Source organism: Psittacula echo (genome assembly GCF_963264785.1).
Source record: "Psittacula echo genome assembly, chromosome: 7".
Classification (NCBI taxonomy): Eukaryota; Metazoa; Chordata; class Aves; order Psittaciformes; family Psittacidae; genus Psittacula; species Psittacula echo.
The window spans coordinates 44098828-44112234 of NC_137740.1; the positions used below are offsets into that span (position 1 = coordinate 44098828).

The 13407-nt window shown below is 35.8% G+C and overlaps 1 protein-coding gene across 2 annotated transcripts in view; it reads left to right on the forward strand.

The window, feature by feature from the left end:
* The window catches only part of GK5 (glycerol kinase 5), a 32267-nt gene that overhangs the window by 13722 nt on the left and 5138 nt on the right, over positions 1-13407 (forward strand). For both annotated transcript variants that reach the window (XM_080622328.1, XM_080622327.1), the window contains 6 exons: positions 820-946; positions 4332-4436; positions 5809-5894; positions 8628-8731; positions 9974-10033; positions 12827-12960. In XM_080622328.1, coding sequence (XP_080478454.1) covers positions 820-946; positions 4332-4436; positions 5809-5894; positions 8628-8731; positions 9974-10033; positions 12827-12960 — 616 coding nt within the window. The remainder of the gene's footprint in view (positions 1-819; positions 947-4331; positions 4437-5808; positions 5895-8627; positions 8732-9973; positions 10034-12826; positions 12961-13407) is intronic.

Here is a 13407-nt window from a genome sequence, read left to right on the forward strand (position 1 = left end):
TCTATATGAAGTTCTGTAGTGGGGTCCATTCTGACTTGACTTCAGTATGACTGTACACAAATGTAAAAGTATTTACTAGTAAATCTACTTGTGGTACCTTTTATTTCTTTTTTCCACTGAAAATAAATGGTGAATAACATGTTCTTGCCTCAGTAGTTATGATTTGGAGAAGAAAAACCCATTATTTTTGTCAAGTGGTGACTCGTAGAAAAATCTGCTTGGATTGAAGTAAATGGAAAAAAACGTCACCTAGCTAACATGATTTTTTCCTACTATTTTTAAAGAATTCTAGGCTCAATTTATCTGTGAATTTACTGTTTCACCAAGGAACAAAGAGACATAAATGCATTTAGTAACCATCATTGCTGAAAAAATTTAACATAGAATAATTTGGTACAGGGAGGGGTAGCAGGACAAAAGAAAGGTGAAACCTCAGAACTTCGACTTGCTATCCAGGGGAAGAGAATTCAAACCAAGCTACACTCTTGTGCTCCTTGGTATTGCAAATGCCCTGTTTATCCTTGTCAAATACTAAACCATAAAGTATTTCTTTTTTTTCCATAACATATTTTTTAGTGTTGCAATCCATACTACATACATTCATGTTGTGTCCAAACCTGCTGTAATTTGATTCTAGTGATAAATGTGACTGTTGGAATGGCCTGCATTGTATATGAGCCCTCTTTTAATGATCAAGTCCTTTCTGAATGGTTATTTTTATTCAGAACTCTGACGTGTTTGCAGTGATATTTTGAAGTCCTGCAGCATTTTAGATTGGTAGTTGGTAGCTAACTTGTATTGTTCTTGTTGGTATGGCAGGTAGCAGATCAGCAGTCAGCTATGTTTGGAGAATGCTGCTTTCACCCAGGAGATGTTAAACTGACAATGGGAACAGGTGGCTTCTGGAATGTGAATACTGGAGAGCATCTCTTTGCATCACGAAGAGGTAAGATAGTGAAATTTTGGGTTTAAAGTATTTCATCTGATTCAACAGCTATTAATGATGAGGGTATAAAAAAGGATAAAACAGGTCTATGCTTTTCCTACCTGTCTTTAGCTGTAGAAAAACAGCTTGAAATTGTTTTCAAAACAGAAGACTCTGGAAATTTTTTTGTTTTTTTTTTTTTAAAAAACGTAGATCTTGGTTACCCTGAAATACACTTGTCCACGGAATCTAAGTAACATCACTAGTAATTACGTCTGCTACCTGCATCCATGTTTGTTTTCTTTGGATTTTCTTTGGTTTGTTTTTTTGTGAGTTTGTTTGTTTGTTTGCTTGTTTGTTTTTCTCTCTTTGTTTGTTTGGTTTTGGGTTCTTTTGTTTCTTCACCTTTTCTTCTTGATAGCAGTATTTTAGTGTTATATAGTACTGACGGAGAAAAAGGGGATTAGTCCTTTGGCTTCTCACATCAAACTGTTCCAGCAGGTCACTGTAAGTTCCTCCTCTTCAGCCCTTATGCTTTGAAGCACCTGCAGTGAGTTAATACAGGATTAGCAATTTTTAGTTTTCTTTTAAAATACTAGAAATGAGCTCCTCAATATGTTTCTAGGTTTTAAAACTTTGTTATTTTGGACATTTTTGGTCTGTCAAGCTTGTTAATTTGTCATAGATGGCTGTTTGTCAAGAGGGCAACAGGCAATGCTGAAGTAAACTTGCCTGCACAGTCTCTCTCTGTTTGTCTGCCATATTTTTAAAGAGTTACTAATTTTGGGAAGCCTGCAATTTAAAATGGGAGGGGTAGATTTGGGGTTGAGGACAGCAGTCTGTCCTGTGCTAAGGAGACTTTTACCAGCTGAAGTCTGGAAATACCTTGGCAAATACATAAGATATGTCAGAACTGAATAGCATAGATATTGAATTCTCTATGAATTCAAATGCTTTTTAGGTTAATTAATGATGATCTGGTGATCCTTCTACTTAGGAAATCATATATATGTAGTCTGTGGAAATGTAACAGCAATAACATGCTGTAAGGTTTTTCTGTTTTGTTTTCTGCTAAGAAAATATTTAGCTATTGTGATAGGAGTTGAAATCTTTAAGGCAGTGCTGTGAAGCTTTTACTGCTTTAGGCTGTTACTTACATTAAAATTATTTTACCTATGTTCTTTGGCTGTCGGTTGGTATGGTTAGTGACACAAAGTAAGTACCTATCTTTGCTTAGCACCCTTGGCATGAAATGTAATGTGTTCAATCTTTAAAGTTGACATATGTATTTAAGACTGCAAGATGAATTCCCACAGCATCCTTGTGCAAGCTGTTCATTAGCTGCTGTTCTAGTTTCTGGTCTACATTTAGTTGCTATATATGACAGTTTTTAAAAAAATAAAGTAGTTACTTCAAGAACAGCGCTTGTTACAATTCAGTGATGGAAGCATGTTATATAGATTTGAAATCTATGTTTCCATCAGTCTGATAGTTCTAGGTAACTCTGGTCATGGCAAGTGTTATGTTGATCCATCCTTGGAGGTAGTTTCTTTTACACTACTAAAGACTCTTGGTGTGTGAGTATCTTTAGGAAGGCCACCTAATGGACTTCTTTGTACCTAATAAGTTGTCCCTCTCTAGGATAACTCGTGTAAATTGCTGGTGTTGCTTCCTTGCAGCCTTGCCTTAGGTAGAAAATAAAGATTATAAGGGAGCCCTGCACCAATGATCTGAGATTTATCACATTTTCCTTTCAAGAGACAAATGCAAACTTTAAATAGGTGCTGCTGATTGTTTCCATGGTATGCACCAGAGTGCCTTCAGCACTAACCAAGTGTCTGCAGTTGCACTAGTACTACCACGCCGCACTTTTGAACACATGCAGCCAACTGGAGATGATTCTATGAGGCGCATTTGTGTATCAGCAAAGTCACCCTGAGAAAACAGAGATAATCCTGAGATCTTTCTGATGCTTTTCTGGACCTTTAGTTATTGGAACTTACTTACTTTTGTTGCATTACCCATGATCTCTAAGTCCTGAGCAGGGTCCCATAAAGTCTGGGTGCTTTCTTTACTCTGGCACTTACTGAACTTGGGTTGGGTGAAGTTTTTATTGCTGTGGCCACTGAATGCTTATCGAGTCACCTGAAAAACCATTTGTCCAGCTGCATTACCAGAGATCTACTGTTCAACTAGATAATGAAGTCTTTTTGCTTTAACATTAAAAGCAGCACTCTGCAGGACTCTACTATGTTCTTACTAGTACAGATATCAAACAAGGAGGTCTTTTTGTTCACACTGACTGTTTTTAATAGCATGTCTCTCTTGAAGTTTTCTACATTGGCATGGGGAACAAAGGGGAGAATGGATTGTCAGGTTTAGCCTAACGTATCTTAAAGCAGGCAGTTCTGTGAAAGACACTATACTATGTTTTCAAATAAACTAACAATGCTTGCCCTGTGTATTTCTGCCTTTCTGCTGAGAGAAAAGAAAAACAAAGTAATTTTGGTTTTGTTGTGAGTTTTTTTTGAGTCACTGCAAAGCCCAGACTAGTTGGAAATCCTAACTTCTTGCAAATCCCATCATGTAAACCACAAAAGTGCTACTCTTTTGTAGTTATAGATAAAGTATGTCAACAAATATTTTTAAAGAGTTTGTCTCTTTTGTTTATTAAGCAAACAAACACACAGGTAGAATGATGTAGTTAACTGGCAGTAGCTTTTATTGGGGACAAGGGTGGGCAAAGTGGGAAACTTGTTTTTTGCTTTCTATGTGAGGAAGCATTGCATAATGAAAAGGAATAAAAAAGGATATCACTTTTATCCTCTTCTATCTGTGTTCGAAGCTCACGCTGCCTTTGTGTGTGTGTGTGTGTGTGTGTGTGTGTGTGTGTGTGTGTGTATATCTGTCTGGTTTAGCCCACTAAAGATGGGCTTCCCATCTGAAAGCCCAGTCTTCATGTTCTGTGTTTTCGGGAAGTAATTCCAACTTTCTAGAAACCATTGGGGAAAATTAGATGAATGTAAAACAAATGGGGAAACTGAAAAATTTTTAAGTATATACAATCTCTCATTAGATAAAAAAAGTGCAGATAACTCTTCCATTTAGCTTAAAGAGAGCTTTTTTTTTTTTTTAATTTGATAGTGGTTTGGGTTTGGTTTTTGTCTTTTAGGTTTTTTTAGGGTAACTATGGTTTAACTAACTTGTTTAAGTCTCTTGTAATCCCATCAGTGAACTTTTAAGCAATACTTTTAACCTCCATCAGTGACATTTTTCAAGCTTGAGTTGTGCAAAGGAATTGAATAAAAACTTTTGGAGTTTTTTGATGGATTTCTTAGCGACGTGCTTGTATATGTTTTTCTGGAAACATTTAACTGTGTGTTTTGTTTCATGGAAAATAATTAAGGTCTCTATCCACTGATTGGTTGGAAGATTGGGGAAGAAGTTATTTACTTAACTGAAGGCTGTATTTCAGACATTGGTACTGCCATAAAATGGGCTCAAGATATAAGTAAGTATTCTTTAATTTTATAGAGGCTAAAATATATTGTTACTTAAGAAACTGTTTTTATGTTACTGGGCTTGGTTTTAGTATCCATGATTGAAGAAACTAGCCTATGTGTTTTGGACAGCGGAAAATGCAGTGTCTCATGAGGAGATTCTCTGCTGAGTGTGTTTGCTGTAGGGATTCAGCTCCTTTTCAGACTGCCCATCAGACCCTCCTGCCCATGTAGGTGAGGCTCAACATGGATGAAGATAAGACATATAATAGTGATAAAAGTTTGGAAATAAGAATTCCTGCAGTGCGACAAACCTGGTTTAATGTACTTCCTTTAGTGGGATCAGATCCCTTCTAAGAGTTTTGAAAAAGTGATATGGAATATCAAGGTGAAGTCAATCTTTTTTTTTTTTTTTTTTTTTTTTTTCATTTTCTATCCTGGCACAGAGATACTCTATATAATTCAGTAACAGCCAATACAGCAAGAAGCTGTATAAGCTTATTAGTCTTTTTATACAGGCTTATTAGTCTGGGCACAGCAGAATCCAAAGCTTTCAAATAAATTTATGAAGGTTACAAAGGTAAATTGAAACTCCTGTTATGTTACCAAGATGGGTTTTTCAAAGATAAATAAAGTTAGATTAACCTAATTTATTTCTGATAGGAGAATTTACTTTTTAGACAAGAAAAAGCAATAGTTCTCATTTACAGGAGACCTCTAATCTGTAAAAACATGTTACGTGGCCACATAAGGACATTATTAGTTGAAACTACAGAAGATGGGCATTAGTACAAGAATCACATGTGGGTGAAGAACAAGCTAAAGAGGGATGTCTGTGGAGTTGTGAAAGGAGACATCTGGCTAGACAAAATAAAAATTGTGTCTCTCAAAGAGGTAATATTAGGACCTAATTTATATTTATGGGTCAGTCACTTGTAAAAATACTGATGGTGCTGATACCATATTAAGGACTTTCTCTGTAGTCATTTGGTTCTTATGCTGACAGTAACAATTTCTGGGGAGGATAACGTGGTTTACGTTTTGCAAATCTAGGTTTTTAAATACTTAGGGTGCTGTTGTTAGCATTGTCAGTTCCTATTTATGTCTGTTTGGAAAGCTCATGACTTCTTACAGGATATGAATATTAAAAGGCTACAGCATAACAGATACAAGAGGATCCTCATAATAGGAGGATCGCAGATATTAGAGTTTAGTCTTCATCTGAATAGGTTTTTGGTTTTAATATGAGAAGTGATAATTTTCCTTAGAACATGTAGTTTGAGAATATTACAGAAGGAAAAGTCTAACTCCATTTTTTTGTTTCTTAATATATGAAGAAATGGAAGTAAATTATAAAAGCATGTGATTTATGCATTTTTACAGATCTTTTCACCAATGTAGATGAAACAGCAAAAATGGCACGGAGTATTGTTGATTCTCAAGGTGTTTGTTTTGTTCCAGGTTTTCAGGTAAAATTATTACTATTAGTATAATTGAGAATATAATTTGAATAACCCAGCTAAATTTTTAACCTTTACATGTTTACGTGTAGTAATTTACATCTTGTCACAGTATTTATTCTGTACTACTCAAGTTCCTGTTTTCTCTCACCACAATGCATGAAGATCATTGTTATATCAGAATGCTTAAACAGCATCCTCCCCATCAGAAAAACCTTACAAAATAGGAAAATTTTATCCATTTTGCAGATAGAGACCTGGGGGACAGATAAACTAAATGAATTGCCCACAATAAGTCAGGAAGTACCTGCAGAGACAGAAATGGATCTCATGCAGAGCCTTCATTGAGACAATACTTCTGAGCACCGTTCTAAAATAATTGAAGATGTAGGTTGCAATCCATCAGAGTATTCAAACCTACTGAAATATGAGTGAGATTCTGTAGTAAGATTTAGTAACACCAAGTTCTGGTGTTACTAAAAGCCAAGATACTTTTCCTGGGAATGGTCAAATTGACTATGGTAGACTTTTCTCTTAGAAGGCTTAGTAATTCATTAGTTTGAATGTTGCCAACCAGCTCATCTCTCTGTGTTCCTAAAAGTGGGATTTTTCCTTTTTTTTTTTTTTTTTTTTTCTTCATTAGTCAACTGCAGTATTTTATTTGATCATTCCCAGGACTAGTGGTTTTTCTAAAGAAACATAACATCTTTAACCTGACCTTTGTGTAAGTCCCGTGTGTCGGTGGAATGAGGCAAAGAAAAATTTCGTTTCTGCTGCAGGTAGCCCAAGTACCTTCTCTCATGCTAATTATTAGATCTATTTTCAGGTATAGAGCTTGATTATGCTAAGATGTTTCCATTTACTATTTACTTTGAGTAATTGTGCCACTCCAAATTGCAGTATTTGCAGACAAGAATCCCAAGGTAGACAAATGTTAGGCTGAATCCTTTTTGGATCTGTAATTCTATTAATATTCAAGCTCTAGAGGTGTTGGTAAAACTTGTTTCTATTCAATTTTTGTTTGGCTTTGTCGGTTTTTCTCCCGCTTGCTTTCCTAACGCTGTTTCCAGAAGGAACTCCACCCGGTTTCTTGGTAAACATTGATTCAGTCTCTTTTTTCGTAAGTCTAATATTCCCAGTCTGAATTTAGAAGCTGTACTTAGAAACCTGAATGGCTTTTTCTAACCATGACATGTCGCGACCACTAATAGTATGGATAATGTGGATTTCTTTGTCTTTAAAAAGGCCTGCTTATTCCAGTGGACTGTGCTTAGCTAGTAGACTCACAGTAGCAGAATGTGTATCAGTTTAGAAACTGAGTGGATTAAGTGGTATGAAAAGGGATATGAACAGATTTGAACACTTCTGGGACTGTAATGTGTCTGTTTAGCTTCACTGGCTAGATGCTAACACAAATTGATTTGGTTATAATGTTTCTTAGACCTCAGAATGATAGTACTTAGGGAGGATACTTATGAAACTTGTGTTCATTTCCTACACAGAGTAAAATGTTTCTCTACTCATCCATATTAAGGCAATAAGAACAAGTTTTCTTTCTTACTGGATGCTACTGCTGTGGTACAGTACACTGAGAGGAACATCATTGAAATGAAGTGAATGCAAGCATTAATCTTTTTTTCTTTTACTCACTCTGCTTGAAACGTGGCTTTGCAAGCTTTATTTGCTGTGTTTAATAGTTACAGCAGAAACTTAGGACTCTTCATTGGAGTGTATGCATATATATATCTATGTATGCGTACACATATATATGCACTGCTACTTTTTCTTTAATGATTGATTTTTTCAGGATACTCACCCTTATGTGGAATATGGTCTATACTTTTTAGTTTACCACCTTGTGTCTGAACATCTGTAAACTTTGAAGCCATGAATCCTTATTAGCTACTGGGTTGGACAAGTGGTTCCATTCTTAGAGTTGGAAGGGTACTTGTATATTAAAAAAATAAAAATAAAAATTCTTTGACTTCAGGGCAGTAGTTTCTTCACTTTGGGAACTTCTGCAAAATGCCAGTTCTCATTTGGCTGTGTGTACCTATACATACGTAATTTTTTATGTATTTTTTCATATGATAACATTTTCTTAACTTATTTTACAAATACATGTGTGTGTATTTTGTAAGCATGAAATTTAAACTTCTGGTAAATGTTGTCATGATTGATTTTAGCATAATACAACTGGAAAGGATTTTTTCAATTTAAGAATGACTGTCTAGAGTGAAAACAAGATTTAACAGTCATCACAGACCAGCAAGCTAGTATTTTGAGATGAAGTTCAGAGGAGTGGAGGGTAAAGAAGAGATTCATCAACTGATCCTCTAGTTCTCCTGAAAAAAAAAAGACAACTTAATGACCGTTAGAATTTTAGTTGGACTATGTTTATCATTGTGTGTGTGAAATCTGACTAGATAACAGCAGTATCAGTGTGCCCTGCCTTAGACACTTAATATGTATTTTCAAGAGAAGTCATACAGGTTAGTGTTAATATAGTATGTCAATTTTGGAAGAAGCCACTTAAACCTTTTGCTGTTGAAAGAACCTATTGAAACTGTTCACTGAGTTAGCTAAAATAACACTATATACCTCTTACATATTGTTTTCAATTTTCTTCTTTCACTATGCTGCCTGTAATTGTCGTAAGTTATTTTTTCCTTACTATTTGACTCCTTTCTCAAAAGCCTACAAATACAATTCACTGAACTCATGGTGAAATCTTTTTTTCAGGTTTCTGTGAATGACCCATATTTATGTGCCTCTTTCATGGGACTGAAACCTTCCACTACCAAAAACCATCTTGTACGAGCTATACTGGAATCTGTAGCTTTCAGGTACTGTTTGCTTAATTATCTTGCTTGTATTTTCTTAGATTGGCTTTTATTTTGATCAGCAGTGTTAAATGGACATGACTGCAGTTTGTAAAATTTAAATGATAATAATCTATTACTGTTACACTGAAAAGAAGCCTTAGCTGCTTACCATTTTTTCACACCTTACAAATAAACTCATGTATATTTATTAGCTCAGAATTTTTATTAAGTAACCATATAAAGATTCTTAAATTATATTAGTTTGTGCATGTTCTAAAAATGTTTTCTGTTTGAAGTTTGCCTTTACTCTTCTGACAGTGTGTTGTCAGAAGCTGTAGCCCACTCCAGCTGTGGTTAAAGTATCCCTGAAGCTGGAAGTTTTATACTAGCTCTTTGGCTAAAGTTTGAAATGTAGGTGTTCTTACAAAACATCACATCAGTAGCTCACAGTGAAACAGATTGGTTCTGCCTTGCAAACCCACTCAGTATGTCTTGAACTGAAATTGAATGTGATTTGAGCCTGGTTCACACTGCACTGTGGGCAGTTAGGGAGCACTGAGATGATTCCTTCCATCTAGGCACCAGCTTTGCTTTGGGCATAATGACCTCCAGCAAAGATGTATAAAGGATATCTGGAGGAAGGTAACATTCTCAATTGGTGCAACGGTTTCTAATGCATTTTTTTCTGCACTGCAGGAGCAATGTGAGATGCAGTAATTCTGCATTCCTGAATTCCTCTTGAACAGGGAGGGATATTAAGAGTCTTATCTCATTCAAATACCTACCTAGAAAAGGTAGAGATTGTGGTTAGATTTTTTTCCCATTAAATGAAATGGCTTCAGAACAAGTCAAATTTACAACCTTCATATGTTCCCTTTAAGAACAGCTTGAGAAACACCGATTAACACTCTGTCAGCCTACTTTCCTCACCCTAAACCTCTTGTTACACCAACAATTGCATCTTCTCTATAGAAACCTATCAACAGTTTCCATCAGAGGAAAACATACTTGGTACAGTGACTTGCTATAAAATGGGCTGTAATTTAGCCATACTTGAGCCTTTGTAATGATGTGTGACAAAACCAAGTTTCAGTCTTTTTCTTTTTCTTCAATTTATGCATGCTGGAAATTCCGTTAGCTATTGCAGCAGTTCTGACACAACTGAGGCATTTTTTGCCTTGTATTTTATTTTCTGACAATGTAGATACTGGAAACACTTTATGGAATATATAATGCTTAATTCAACTAAATATTTTTTTAAAGAAACAAACAGCTTTATGATATGATTGTGAAGAAGATACGCATTCCTCTTCAAACAATTCGGTAAGTTCTGGGCAACTTTTAAATTTGATACATGGGAATTTGATTTTAAATAGGATGACATTTATTGTGCATTTTATATTACTGTAAAACTGCTGCTGAGAAATAAATGATTACCAAGTCAAATGTTAATGTAACTTAAGTGGATGTAACCCACAGAAGGGTTGGTTCTTAATTAAGCTATTGCCATTGGTGATTGCCAGTAGGTGAGTAATGAATAGTTCTAATTATTCTAAAAAAAAAAAAAAAAATAGAAGAAAGAAAAAGGCAAATTAATGTTTTCAGGTAGCACTCGAGTGCGTATGGCACTGCCTACCACAAAGGTGATTCTCCCCCCATTATCATTCTTTCAGACTGATTTTTTTTTTTTGCTGGGGGTCTCACAGACTGAATGTGTTTTTTTAAATGTCAGTTAAAGGAGGAGAGGGAGGATATTTTTACAATTCAGTTGTTAAGATGCTGGTTTTGCTTCAATTTTTGAAGAAGAAAATGAGTGACATAGCCTTGATCCCTAGAGTATGCTTTCACGTTTTGGAAAAATTAGCTGAATTATGTGTTGCTGGAAAGCTTGTTGCACATTTAGGTAGCTACTTCATTTGAACACATTAGTTTTCTGAAGATCAAGCCCTCTAAAGCTGAGAAAGCGCTCCGAAATTTCACTTTCTGGCAGCCAGGGGTCATTGTGATACCACGGTCAAGAAGAATGAGGAAAACGTTCCTGTCCCTCTTGTGGCTTTTTTCTTCATACCCATGTCAAGGAAGAAATAACCTGGCAGGCACGTAAACAGCTGAGAAATCAGACTTTTGAGTGGTGGAGGGAAAATGAAAGTACAAAGTGAATGGAAGTAAATGTTTCTGTCTTCTATCAGATACTGGGACAAAGTAGGCAAGGATGAAGGAACAGCCAGGCTTGGGGTTTTAATGCAGAGGAAAAGATAAAAAGTACTAGAATTTTTTTTTTATTATTTTATTTTATTTTTGTTACATAGAAAATGGCATCCAAAATTTGAGAAGTTGTATTAGGACTACAAACTGAAAAATGGGATGTGTGGAAGTACTGCCTAGGGAACTTGAGAATTCTAGTCCCAGAATTTGCATTGTAATGTACTTAAAATTGTATGATCATATTCTGTTTTATTTATTAATATAAAATTGCTGTTACATATAGTGACTGTAATAGTTAACTGCATCAGTAGCAGTTCAGCTTGTGGGTTAAACATTAGAAGATGAGGTACACGTAATGGTTTTTTTCAGTCAGGTTGTAAACTGCTTCCTTCCCATCCTCTTGTCTGTACATCTTCAGTATCTGTCCTTTACTTCTGATTTTTTTGCTGTTGTGTTTTATCCCACAAATGTGTTTATTCCCTTTTTACCTATTGGCCTGTATCCCTGGTTTCTTCTTGGTCTGTGGCCCCTACAAGCTCCTAGAAAGTTGTTTTCATTGGTCCTCCACATTCCTACTGCTTCTCTTTGATTGTCTCAACACCATCAAGGAATAGAGAAAGAACTGTTAGTTTCAGTGCTCATGTCCTGTGCTGTAGCAGTATGCAGCAGCCTTTTACAAGGATGATCCTGGTGGTTCCTGGAGTTCTGGAATGTCATCTATTGTTCTGAGAAATAAGACATCCTGTCAAATGGAACACAGGAACTTCGAGCTAGAAGATGTGCAGATTAAATTTCAAAGTATCTTCATGCAAAATTGAGCTAAGTGTAAAACTGGGCATTTGGAAAATTTCTTTTTTCTCCTTGTAACCTGAATCAAATGAATGTCTTATTTTTACAGAAGGAAAGTATATGTCACTGACACAAAGAGTGTGACTTTGCCAGTTAAAGAGTTTTATGCCACAATATAGAAGTGGTAACCCTGCTTAACTGTTTGTACAAACAAGCAAAACCCTGTAACATCACCAGTCGGGCAGTGTCCTGATTTTACTTTCAGAAAAAGCCAGAAAACTTATGCAAAAGTTTTCTGAGACACCGTGTAATACAGAAGATTCCTAAGCAACTGTGAAGTTTTATTACGCAACGCTTTCTATAGTAATAAACAGTAAATGTCTTTACTGGACTACATTTGATAGAACAACAGCTTCATACCTGGCTGGTATTGGAGTCCAGCAAATGAATCCATGACAATTCAAAGATTGCTTTTTGTTCTAGCTATATTTTGTTTGCAAAACTGGTTACTTTGCACCACTAGTAATCACTCTGAGAAGATTAAAGATCAGCATTGATAAGTTACAGTTTTCTCCGTTAAAGGGTCTCTAATGTAATGCAATTAAGAAAATAGATAGGTGGGTAGAAGCCTCATTCTCATCTTCTGCATGAAAAGAAGCAACTGTGATGTAATTTTAGCTAACTAGTACAAAGATTTGATAGTAATAAAACCAGTACTTTTTCAGATCTGAGAACACTTGAAAGGGTTTGTTTAAGGTAATGGTTTTGACTTTTGTCATGTTGTGGTGATCACTATGGAAAGGTTCTGTTATAAACCCCAACATTTCAACCAGGATGATGCATAGTTTTAGAAGACAGAGCTTATAAAGCTTTTGATAATGTGTCTGTCCTGCATCCCTGTCTGTCTAGCATTCCTCCCCCATTTTATGGGCATTCTTTTTCTTTTCCTAGGCACCTTGTGCTGGCTTCTAAATTTGCCATAAAATGGAAAAGCATTTGTGCATGAGTGAAAGCAAAATTTATGCATAGGTGTGAAACCCCAAAGTTGTTTCCTGAAATGTTGGCAATAAGCATTTGAAGTAAATGCATTTTTTTTAACTACTTCTTCCCTTCTCTCTATAGAGCTGATGGAGGTGTCAGCAATAATAGTTTTGTCATGCAGATGACTTCAGACTTAATTAATAAGAAAATAGAAAAACCTGTGAATGCAGACATGTCGAGTCTTGGCGCAGCTTTTCTAGCAGGCCTTGCTTCAGGTATGTGTACACTTAAAGGGGTTTTGTTTTTCCCTTCATAATACATGTTTGTAAATATGGAAAAAAAAAACCAACACAGACAAAACCAAAGCGTAACTTCAGATAATTGTGAAAACTCCCCACAGGATTACTTTAGCCATTTTTGTGGGAATTCAAGATAAGTAGTTTTTGTGTTTCTCTGTACAGTGCTTTGTACCCATGTACTTGTATTTGGTGGCCCAGTGAAACAGATAATGTCAAACATAAACCAGATCAAGGACCTTATCTGTATTTCTGACACAAGGTCCTGATTCACTGAGCCATTTTATGCTTGGTTAGTTTTACATAAACAAATAGTAATGGCAAGTTTAATCTGAGAAGTCCCTGCATAAAGGTCTATAAGCTCTGTTGACATTTAGAAGGATATACTACTGGAGAAGGTGGTGAACCCCGTCTTTGCTGCCTCTC